This window comes from Thermobia domestica, chromosome 5, assembly GCF_964235325.1.
Source record: "Thermobia domestica chromosome 5, izTheDome1.hap1.1, whole genome shotgun sequence".
Taxonomy (NCBI): Eukaryota; Metazoa; Arthropoda; class Insecta; order Zygentoma; family Lepismatidae; genus Thermobia; species Thermobia domestica.
In genome coordinates, this window is record NC_137458.1 from 277,119,317 (window position 1) to 277,131,444 (window position 12,128).

At 36.8% G+C, this 12,128-nt stretch overlaps 1 protein-coding gene across 1 annotated transcript in view; it reads right to left on the reverse strand.

Annotated features, from left to right (window-relative positions):
* Window positions 1-12,128, reverse strand: part of LOC145686641 (NADPH oxidase 4-like) — an 89,380-nt gene that overhangs the window by 16,571 nt on the left and 60,681 nt on the right. Inside the window, exons 9-11 of the mRNA XM_081760116.1 lie at window positions 8,216-8,278; window positions 5,473-5,533; window positions 952-1,042 (exon numbers count right to left, since the gene is read on the reverse strand). Coding sequence (XP_081616242.1) covers window positions 952-1,042; window positions 5,473-5,533; window positions 8,216-8,278 — 215 coding nt within the window. The remainder of the gene's footprint in view (window positions 1-951; window positions 1,043-5,472; window positions 5,534-8,215; window positions 8,279-12,128) is intronic.

Below are 12,128 nucleotides of genomic sequence, written 5' to 3' on the forward strand. Positions count from 1 at the left end.
ATCTAGGAATTTTAACTAAATGTTTCTTCCATTTCTAATTGTAACATATTAATAGTAAAATATGCATAAATATTTCTCTTCTAAAACGGCTTGCAGGAATCTATCACATTATATTATCCATCATGCCAAGAGAAGTCTTATAAGATCAGCATATGCTTCTTTGGTCTAGGAGACTCATAGGTTTTTGATTCCCGGTGGAAGCTCACGGGGTTAAATTCCTACATTTAGTTGTAGGTCCACATCCCATGTAGCCTCGGCGCTAAAAACGATGTTAAACTCCAATGTAACCCAGCCAAAAGAAGTATGAGAATGAGAAGATTTATTCAAGCAAGATGTAGCATATTCGCTTTGTTATTCTAATGTAATCAGAATATAGAACAGTGCATTTGGCAAGAAATGTTGATTCACACTTCAATCTTTGCGTTCACCACACATCACTGAGATTAGTTTGTGGTTCAAAATTGTTAATAATCAAGAAAGTAAAAAAATAAATCTTGTAAATACCAAATAAAGCTGTTCTTTACATGGCATGAATCAGTTGAAACACTTGCTAAAACTTCAAGAGGTCCTGTATTTTTTTAATTTGGCCTGTAAATTTTACTCCTATTTAACCATTGTAGCCTCCGTAGATATAACAATTTAAAATATATACACATTTTACTGAGTCATCCTACATATGTGTATCTTGAATTTATCTAACAATTTAAGTTTTATAAATTTGATGAACAATATATATTTCAACCTGAGTTTATTTATTTAATTCAATGTCACAGATATATGTCAAATAGAATAATGGACTAGAGTTTGCTTCATATGTAAAATTAAAAAAAAAAAAAGTTATCAATTGACTATCATTTTTCAATTAATAAGAAAAGTCTAATTTAACTCGTTAATAATATATCAAAGCATCTTCATATGATTACAAAATAACTTTAAAAATATATATCATACCTTACTGGATACGGAGTGGTATATACCCTTAGGTTCTTATCTTGGCAGACATTGTATGAGGGCGCACAGAATAAGTATTGGTACAACTTTTCTGAAATAAATAAGAAAAATAGATAAATAACAACGGGATTCAAAGATAAGGTAATAGTTCTTTTTTCAATCTTTTTAACAACCTCTTTTGAGGTATCTTTTTTTTTTTTTTTCTCCTCTTTCGAGGAATTAAGATTTAAGGCACAGATCTTATCTCATCCCAGTTTGCCTATGTCCTGCTATTTTGATTAATTGTTCCTGTAATAAAGTCTTGAGTCGAAAACTTCTTGTTCAAACACTGGATTCTTCTTGTAACTAAAATCAAAATAACAAACACAAGATCAAACGTAAAGATTATGAAGGATATATATATATATATAATTTTTTTTGAGAAATTTTGAATTCCAGTATGCTTTGTAATCTGTCATCAAACTGTTTGAAAAATATATTATTAAACTTTTTTTTATATGTTTAAATTGTTTCGTTGTAGAAATTGCAAAAAGATATGTAAAAACTCTTGATTTATGCTTGTTAAAATAAAATTAATATTAACTGGTTTTTGAGGTATCATAAATTCATGAAATTCATTTATCACCATGGAAACATATTTGTACACTTTCCTTTTTATTTAACATTGAATTGTTGTCCAAGAATACTAGCTATTTAATTAGGTTATTCCATAATAATAAAAAAATACACTAGTAAATCGGAAACGAATATATCCCTAAAAATACTGCACGATATACACGAGAATATGTATATCTACTGATTCTAATGTATTAAGAGTGGTGTATATTGTAAGGATCCTTACCTTTCAGTGAGAGCACATGTTACCCATATAACACGTGCTAATGTTTACAAGCACCAGTACAGCAGACGATACACCTAAAACCAAAAAGACAGGAACGCAGCCCGACGAGACCCAAGGAAGAACGAGCTACCCAGAAATGGCCTATAAAAATGGACCCGAACAGAACAGAAGTATCAGTTGTCCACTGATCGCTTAACCTACAATTGCTCCTGAGGTCGCTCTAAGCGAAGGAGCACCACCTTGCTTAAATCCTTGGCTGCCATGAATTAAGGAGGTTACCGACGTACCATATTCTGAAGTCGCTGCAAGACGCCCTCGACGCTGTTATGAGGTAAAGGGTTCCCGTATAAAACATTTCCTTCCTTCACATCACTTGTTAAGATTTTGAGATATTCATTTTGTAGATACAAAGACTATTTTATAATATATTTATAAAATAAATTAGGTGAAGGGCTAAATCTCGGACTATTATTGTCTCCACCTATAGGACGTTACAGTATTAACTAGATATATTTGAGTTTATTTAAAAATAAAATGAAATGAAATCTTTAAGTTTTACGTCCCACGGTTATGCCGGTTAGGCTAAAGGAGACGGTGATGATGAGAGATGAGTGAAATGGTGGAATGAAGAAGGTGGGAGGAAACGGGAGAACCCCGAGAAAACCCACGAGCACGGTGTTTGTCCACCACAAAGTCCACACGGCGCGAGCTGGGATCGAACCAGGGACCCCAATCACCGGAGGTGAACGCTCTACCACTGAGCCACCGCACCCCCTTGTGTTTATTTAATTCGAGAAGTTTCAATTATTTTGATAACCGTCTGTATATGTTTGTGTTTAACTTAAACATCTTCTAGACGTATTTCAACAAAATCTACCATATCTTTGTTACAATCTCATTATGGTTAGACTACCTATTAACATGCTTAGACTCTAAAGCTCATCAGCCCAAAAGATGAAACAAGATGTGCGTAAAATCGAATTGGATTATATCGAATGAATTCTCTACATTTACTTCATTCAATTGATTAACGGCTTTCAGGAAATGGAGTAAAACGAGAAAATTCATTTAGAGGCAATTTCACGATAATTCATTTCGGGGAATCAGAGGCGAAGGTGCTAGTGATTTCCCGTAACAATTATCTTGCATTAAATGAAGTGAATATATATATTGTGTACAAACAAAACAACACTTTACGCTTGTGTTTATAAACACCACCACATGGATTTACGTCAAGATACTACGCAGCATGTGGATCCATTACAACCAGCAGACGACAGACTTCTGGCTCCTTCTACGAAGCAGACGATGACATCGGAGCAGCAGCGCCACCGTCGCCTGGAACTCTATAAAATCGGCAGCAACCAGCGAACCAGTACAAATTCTCTGGTGTCCCTCCTACTGTTTGCCACGGAATATTAGGAGTAACGTAACCCCAACAATCTAGTCTGCTACGGGGCTCTTGGTTTTTCCTTTCTCCTGGCTTAGCCTGCTACGGGGCTCTCTTGGGAATTCTACACCCAGTTGCTTAGCATGCTACGGGGCTCTGTGACCACTAACCTCCTCACTGCTTGTCACGGAGCTTAGGGGACTCCTTCGCCACTCTGCCTAGCCTGTTACAGGGCTTTATGGAGTTCCTGTTCGCGACCTCATGGTCAAGGACTACCTATTCTAACCTAACAAATCTAGAGGAGAATAAATTTGTAGTATTTCTGTAAATACTGTTATTTAGTGAATTTTATAATAAAAGCGGGTAGTGGAGGTCGATTCCGGACACTCATTTCATTACCTCGCTTTACCTACAACCTATATGGGATAGAGTTGTATGTGTGTGTGTGTGTGTGCTTCTTTACTATGGAAATAAAATTTAGATGGGCTGGTGTATCATGGGATAGTCATCCATCCCCCTACCTTTTCAGATCCAGTTTTATCCCTAACTGTAGCCGTGGGACAAGGGACAGATAGAGTAGTGGCTCATCAATTTTAACCTATGGAACATTAAATCCTTGAAATGGAGTGAAACGAGAAAATTCATTTAAGAGCAATTTCTGATCTTAAGAACAAGTAAGTAAGATATGGGTACTTCCTTTTCTTTATGAATGGGAAATTTTAGCATTTTCGAATGATATATGAATATGAGTAGGAAAGTGATAATTATTTCTATCTTTAATATCTCCAACGTCGACAAAAATTCTAAGTCTCTCTGTGCAATGTGCAGTGCAGTGTAGTGTAGTCTCTCTGTGCAGTGTCATCATCATCATAGGTATTCTGCCTTTATTGGCAGGTCACTTGCCGCAGCTGAGAAGCTTCCATGCTCCACGATCCTCCGCTAACCTTTTCGTCTTCGCGTATGATCTTTCTGTTTTAATATCATCCATTCATTGTAGTCTCTTTCGCCCCCTCCCTCTCTTTCCCGCCACCATACCCTCTAGGACGTCCCTCATGATACAATCTCTTCTTAGGCAATGTCCCAACCAGTTTCTCTTCCTCTTCCTAATAATATCTAAAAGTGTTCTTTTCTCACCCACCATTTCTAACACTCTCTCATTCGTTTTCCGCTCGACCCAACTAACTCTTTCCATTCTTCTCCACACCCACATTTCGAAGGCTTCCAGTCGATTTTCGTCACCCTTACGCAATGTCCACGTTTCCGCCCCATACAGCACAACACTCCACACGAAGCATTTTATGAGTCTTTTTCTCAACTCTTTGTTCAAGGTCCCACAAAACAGACTTTTCTTTCTTTTAAAGGCTTCTTTCGCCATTCCTATCCTTGCTTTTATTTCACGTTCGCATTTCATGTCATTACTAAGAACACTACCCAGGTATCGAAAATTATTCACTTGTTCTATTTTCTCCCCTCCTACTTTTATATTTGACACAGACCCCTTCGTTCCAATCACCATGGCTTTTGTCTTTCTAACATTTATTTTCATCCCATATTCTTCAAAGCCCCTTCTCATTTTTTCTAACATTTTATTGATTTTCTTTTCAGATTCTGCAACAAGGGCCATATCGTCTGCAAATCTTATGCATCTAATCATTCTACCTCCCACCGAAATGCCATCATCATCATGTAGGCTCTTTTTTACTATCTCTTCTAGATAGACATTAAATAGTGTTGGCGAGAGGCAGCATCCTTGTCGAACTCCCCTTCCAATTGTACTCTCTTCCGTCAGTTCTTCCCCTATTCTAACACTTACTTGTTGGTTCATGTATAAGTTTCTTATGAGTCTTCTATCTTTCCATTCCAACCCTATCTTTGTTAGAACTCCCAACAACAATTCCCAATTCACGCGGTCAAAATCCTTTTCTAGATCAATAAATACAACATACACCTCTTTCCCTTTTTCTATAAATCTTTCACCGATCACCCTTAATAATCCAATAGTATCTCTTGTGCCCTTGCCTCTTCTAAACCCGAACTGCTCTTCCTCAACATCTTTATTTGTTCTTTCATATAACCTTCTGTTCAGTATTCGGAGCAGAATTTTAGCTGCATGAGATATGAGACTAATAGTTCTATAATCCTCACATCTCTTTGGGTTCGATTTCTTAGCTATCGGTATCATGATCGTTTTCAGAAAGTCTCTTGGCCATTCTCCTGTTTCATATATTTCATTGCATAGTCACCAGTGCAGTGTAAGATGAGATAAATAATTAAATAATTTCCTACTTACTTGACCAGTCTCCTCTAGCCCTTACATGGACTGTAAAGCAGTTATGACTAGATAATGGACACTAGAAAGAAAGAAAAAAAATTAAGTAGAGACAGAATAATCAGATAATTGTGAGAGAATTGTGATATTAGATAATTGTAAGAAAAATGAAAGCTTTCAATTGCTTACGTTATTATTAACTTGTTTTTAAAGCTCAATGCACTAAAATAGTGAAAATAAACAACTGGATTTTTTCCTTACGAGAGTTTTCTTTCTTTATTTATTTCCATTCATTCATTTTATTTACGTACATATCCAGCATAACTCTGAAACGCCTGGAACAAGTTTGACTAATCTTGGTACACATATTACTAGTCTGGAAAAGAGTACTGACGGGAAAAGACCTCTCCTAGCACACCTAGAATGGGAGAGGAAAGGGGAGACAAAAATGATCAAAAATAAAAGATATTAGTTTTCGGGATCGATGAGCTGATTGGTGATAGTTTTGGTGCCCTTTAAATCCAAGATCAGTTCCCAGCTGGGGTAAAACCTCCTCTTGACACTCACAGGGGAAGACATAAAACTGATCGAAAACGACCGATATTAGTGTCGAATCCATAGTTTTTGAGGTAGCTTAAACAAATAGTGACATTCTTGATGCCATTTAAGTATGACTTAAGCCCTCCCTAGCACCCAGGAGGTAAAATAGTGACATGTAAAAGTATCAAAACGACCGATAATAGTGTCGAATCCTTAGTTTTCAGCATCACTAAGTTAATTGGTGCCAATCCTGATGTAAGTATAGACTCCAGTGGAAGCAAGATTCACTTATCATTCCGAAGGGGAAGTGGGAGGACAAAACATAAAAATGATGATAAAAAAAGGGCCAATATTAGTGTCGAGTCCACAGTTTTCGGAGTCGTCTAGATAAAGAGTGACACGATAACATTTAAGTTCATGTTCAGCATCCATTAGCACCCGCGGGGTCTATGAAATTGTGAAACGTGAGAACAATTGAAAATGAGCGATATTAGTGTTGAATCCACAGTTTTTCGGTTTCTTAAGTTGATTGGTGGCAGTTCCGATGACCTTCAACTTCAGCCTCAAGTAGAAAAAATGAAATGAAATCTTTGAGTTTTACGTCCCACGATTATGCCGGTGAGGCTAAAGGAGACGGTGATGATGAGTAATGAATGAAATATTGGAATGAAGAAAGTGGGAGGAAACGGGAGAACCCCGAGAAAACCCACGCACAGGTGTTTGTCCACCACAAAGTTCACTTGGCAGGGGCTGGGATCGAACCCGGGACCCCAAGCACCAGAGGTGAACGCTCTACCACTGAGCCACCGTGGCCCATATAGCCTCAAGTAGAGGTAAGTCTCCCTGGTACATGTAGAGATGCTAGAAGAGAGTAACATATAAAATGATCGAAAAGAACTGATATTAATGTAGAGTTTTCGGGATCATCGAGATGAACGGCGACACTCCTGATGCCGTTTAAATCCAAGACCAGCCTCCATTAGCACCCCTAGGATGGTGGGAAGAAGTTGGCGTATAAAAACAACCGATAACGGCCGATATTAATGTCGAATCCGTTGTTCTGGATGTCGCTGAGAGTAATAATTATGTACATTCCCGGTAACATTAAAGTCCAAGTTCAGATTCCATCGGCATGGGGGTGAGAAGGGGTGAGAAATAAAATGTCTCACATGACTGAGATTAATATCGAATCCATAGTTTGGGTTTGGCAAGCTATTAGGTTACAATTGTGATGACACTTAATCTGATGTTTAGGTATGAACGGGCATGTCAGTTGGATTAGGTACTTATAGGAAGGCGTGCTCGCACATCTACATGTTTGGATGTATATGTATGAATGTATATTCCAGCATAGCTCCGGAACATCTCTACCAAACTCGTTAGACATATGACTTTCAATCAATCAAATAAATAAGCGCTATGAGAGTAAGATACCCGAAAGAGTAGGAGTTGGAAGGAGTAACACGTAAAAATAATGCAAAATGACTTATATTAGTTTGTTATGCATTGATTTCGGGTCGCTGAAGTGAATAATGACGCTACCAATGCCGTTTAGGTCCAAGTTCAGACTGATCGGCAGAGGGTGAGGGTGAGTGGGGAGCTGAAAAATAAAATAACAAAAAACACTGAGATTTGCATCGAATTATTAATTTTTGGGGTCAAAAAACGTCTGATCCTTTGAAATGACTTTTGAAAGATAGTTAGTACCTACTTCAAGCTTTCTTTTAAAATTATATAAATTAGATTAAAAATGTATTTTGCGAGGTAGGATGTTTCAATATTTATGCCAAAAAGTACAGTACCTTCTGTGTTTCTATCATTAAATTCTCATTGAAATAAATATTCTAAGGAGAAAGAAGATTCATATATTTCCCATAAACCTATTCTCCCGTACGAAGAACGGACATTTAAGCTAATAATAATATTTAAGTACAGTGCTTAACTACTTTTTGATCAAGAACAGTTCAGAACTACGTTTGAACTTTTTACTAAAAAAAAAGTACTTGATAAAAAATACATATATGTTTCAAGTTTTAGTTGATTTCAAACCACAGTCCTACTAGTAAAAAATAAATTGTAATTATAAAAAATGTTCAACAGTCTTTCTTCACAAACAATAAGATAAATATACAATTGATACCTGTTCCCATAAAGTAACTTTTTTATTGAGAAGAAACAAGTAAAAAAGAAAATTAAAAATTAATGTAATAAGTAAGCCACCTACCGTGGTAACTGTAAATGGATGCCATTCCAAGGACGATATTGTCGGACATTGCAGTAAAACATACTAGAAGAGAACATATTACCAATATAACTTTTTGATATAAAGTAAGAAAAGCAAACTATTGATATTTTACATTATTTATGAGTATTATTTACAAATACAGGGCTCATAGTGGTCTGGTCTCTTGTAAATAGTTGAAAAGTGACCAAAAGCACACGAAAAAGTGACCAGAAGCACACAAAAAGTGACCAAAATCTCATCATGCCCCTTTTTTCCTTTGTCAATTTCTCCATCACCTCTCTGTTGTTTTGTTTCATCTTTTCTTCTTTTCTTCTTTTTGAGCTTCCTCCTTTCTTAGGTTTTCTAAGTATGCTTTGTAGTTATGGTAAGCAGTCTTAGCAGATGTAAGAAGCTCCTGAGTAAGTGGAACCAGTTCTGGCCTATTTCCGAATTTCTTCATCCCAGAAATTATATTTAACTTAGTATTGAGAGTTCTGAAAGCCATGAAATATTCAAATTCATCACCTACTCTTAAGAAGAACATACAAGAAGCATAACATAAGACGAACATGATGAACCACACAAACACATACACACAACGTTGAGCGGAGCGTTAACTATTACGAGAGAAAACTAAAAGACTATTATGATAGAAGAGGGGACACAGGAAGGTTCTCAACCCCACCCTGAGAGCTTAAGCATCCACCAACCATCCATTGTGCTTTAGAAAGAATAAAAGCTGAAGTGAGAATAAAGCTGACTGTTTCGCATGTGGCAGCAAGTACTGAAGTTTTCAGAAGAGTAATGAGTAACAAGTTTCTGCCTTTTTCCATTTATTTTTGTAATATTTTTCTTAGAAAACTGTCAATGCACGAAAAAGTCACTTTACCTCCCAAAAAAGTAACTTTTAGTGACCAACTTGAAAGAAAGTAACTTTTAGTTAAAAAAAAGTGACTCGCTATGAGCCCTGCAAATAGTATAAGCGTTACTTTTAGAGGGTTGTCCAAAAATTAAGAGACATTTTGAGATAAAAAAAAAGTAACAGAATGAACAAACCAAATTGTATTATATATATTCGAAAGGTACACTCATGTTCAAAATGATTGTCGCATATCTATAACTGTCTTCTTGTAAGAATATAATTTGATAATGATTTTGCAGGGTACTTTTAATACCGATACTATGTGTATAATCGGGAAATGTATATTTGTGGTAAATTTCATAGGAAAAGAATTATAAATACGAAAATTAGAGTGAATAAAACAAAATGTTGCTAAATGGACAAGAAAGTTTAATTTTCGTTTTATTGTTCTTATTTACTGCTCTTTTGACATGAAACTTGTCACATACATGTCTTTGCCGATTATACACATACTAACATTATAAGAAATACCGGGCGAATTCGTTATCAAATTATATTCCTACAACAACATATTTATAGACATGCGACAATAATTTTGGACATGAGTGTACACCCTTAAGCTATTTTTTCCACATAATCGTCTTGCAAATTAAGGCACTTATCATACTGTGGCACAAGTTTTCCAATACTGTCGAAGTAGAAATTTGCCGCCTGCGATTTCAACTACTGACTTACATCGGCATGCAGTTCGGCGTTAGTATCAAAGCGTTGTGTAGCGAGCAACGTCTTCATTGCTGTGAAGAGATGGTAGTCGCTGGGCGCCAAATCCGAGCTGTATGGTGGGATGATAGATCACCTCTCATCCAAAACCATTCAAGAGCTCTAGGGTACGCTTGGCTGTGTGTGGACTTGCGTTGTCGTAAAAAAAAAACAACACCGCGCTAAGTTTTCCTCACTTTACTTCACACAGTTGGTGATGGATTTCAATTGGCTTTTGGTTTTTTGCCAAGAAAAATTTCATCACAGAACAAACCTTACAAGGGGCGGAATTTTTCTATTGCAGCGCACATTGTAACACGTCACAGATAGGACATAGGAGCGTCACAGTCCTATGGCTACCACAGCTGGATGCGTACTAAGAGTGGCAACGTTCTGACACCAAAATGGCGACTCTAGCCTCGCCCACTGCCACGATAGACCAAAACGTCTGGAATTTCCTGAACAGCTCTCATAAAATCTGCTAGTCAATAGTTTATATTTTTCACATACAGTGTATAAATAATTATATAATATATTCCAGAAGGATAAAAAGTATCAACTGCATCAGAATAATAATGAACAACATTCTTTTTTGCGCTATAAAAGTTCGATTTTCTCGAAAGCTATGCATAAGACTTTATTCTCAAAAATGCTGTTTTCTTCAGCTCGAAGTGATTTATTGACTGACATATACACCGATCAATCAAAACATTATGACCACACCATGGTTGCTCCTAGATATTGGCAGGTTGTTGCTGAAGACCTGCGCTCATTCGTGTCTGGTATATTTCCAGCTGGCAATGGCATTTTGCAGCAGGACAACGCTCCTTGTCACAAGACCAACGTTGTGCTACAGTGATTCGAGAAGCACAATGAAGAATTTTGAATTTCTGCAATGGCCTCGCACATTCACCCGATCTTAATCAATTGGACACCTCTGGGGTGTCACTGAACGTCAAATCCGAGCTCATTGACTTCTCCGCAGAATTTACAGGAATTACGCGACTTAGTGTGTAGATGTTGTGTGCCATTCGTCCAGTCACCCATAACAAGGACTCATTTCTCCCATGGAAAACTGCATTGCCGTTGTCCTGCGAGCCAAATATTGACATACCAAATATTAAGTAGGTGGTCATAATGTTCTACCTGGGCAGTGTATAAAAGTTTTGGACAATATTAGTTCAACAGAAATTAAAGTGTAGGAGTTAGTGATAATTTTAGGCTATCTCATTAACTATAGCATGTACTGTCGTCTTGTTAGGATCATAATGAAGAAGTATCAGTTTTACCTTAATACGAGTGGCTTAATTCTTCTACAACATCAAGTTTTTGATTTACGAAAAAATATTTTTTTCGAGTTTCCCAAAAAGTTCGCATGAGCTTTTATATTGGCATATATTGGTATGTGGCTTGTTTTTGGACATTTTTATTTTGTTAATCGCTAATAATGTTGTAGAAATTTTTCCAATTTTTTTATTTTTTTATTTTTTTATTTTATTTTATTTTATTTTATTTTATTTTATTTTATTTTATTTTATTTTATTTTATTTTATTTTATTTTTTGTCTTTAATTCACTGATTAATTAATTTGACCCTCCTTATCTAATCATTAGTTAGACTTTCTGCAGGCCGTGCTCTCTCTCTCTCTCTAGTATTTTGTTCATTCCTTTGAAACCTTTTTACGTCACTGATCTGGCAGATGCAACAGTGTACACTGACCAGCCTGAACATTATGACCACTTCCCTAATATCTAGTAGGTCATCCTTTGATTCGCAGGGCAGCAGCAATGAGATTGAGACGGGAACAATGAAATCTTGGTAAGTGGTTGGAGGAATGATACACCATATGGGTTTGGGGGTCATTTTAGAAATTAAAGTTCACCACTATGCTCTTCGAACCACTACAGTACAACATTGTGACAAGGAAGTTTCCTACTGCAAGAAGCCATTCCCAGCTGAAATATGGCCAACATAAATAGGTGTCGGTGATCAGCAATTGCCTGATGATAGCTAGGACCTGTCATGATGCCCTCCGCATGCTCTAGCAGCTCCATGCATGATCATATGAATGTTCCCCAAATCATAATGGAGTCACCACAGTCCTATCGTCTCATTACTGTCCACATCTCAAGTGGTAATTTCAGTGGAAGACAACGGGTTCTGACCCAGCCTTCGATATAATGAAGAGAGTATCGTAATTCATCGAACCATGCACCATTGTGCCATTGCTCTGCAATTTAGTGATGATGGACACGTGTCCATAACAGGCGTTACCCATATTGCCGTAGTATG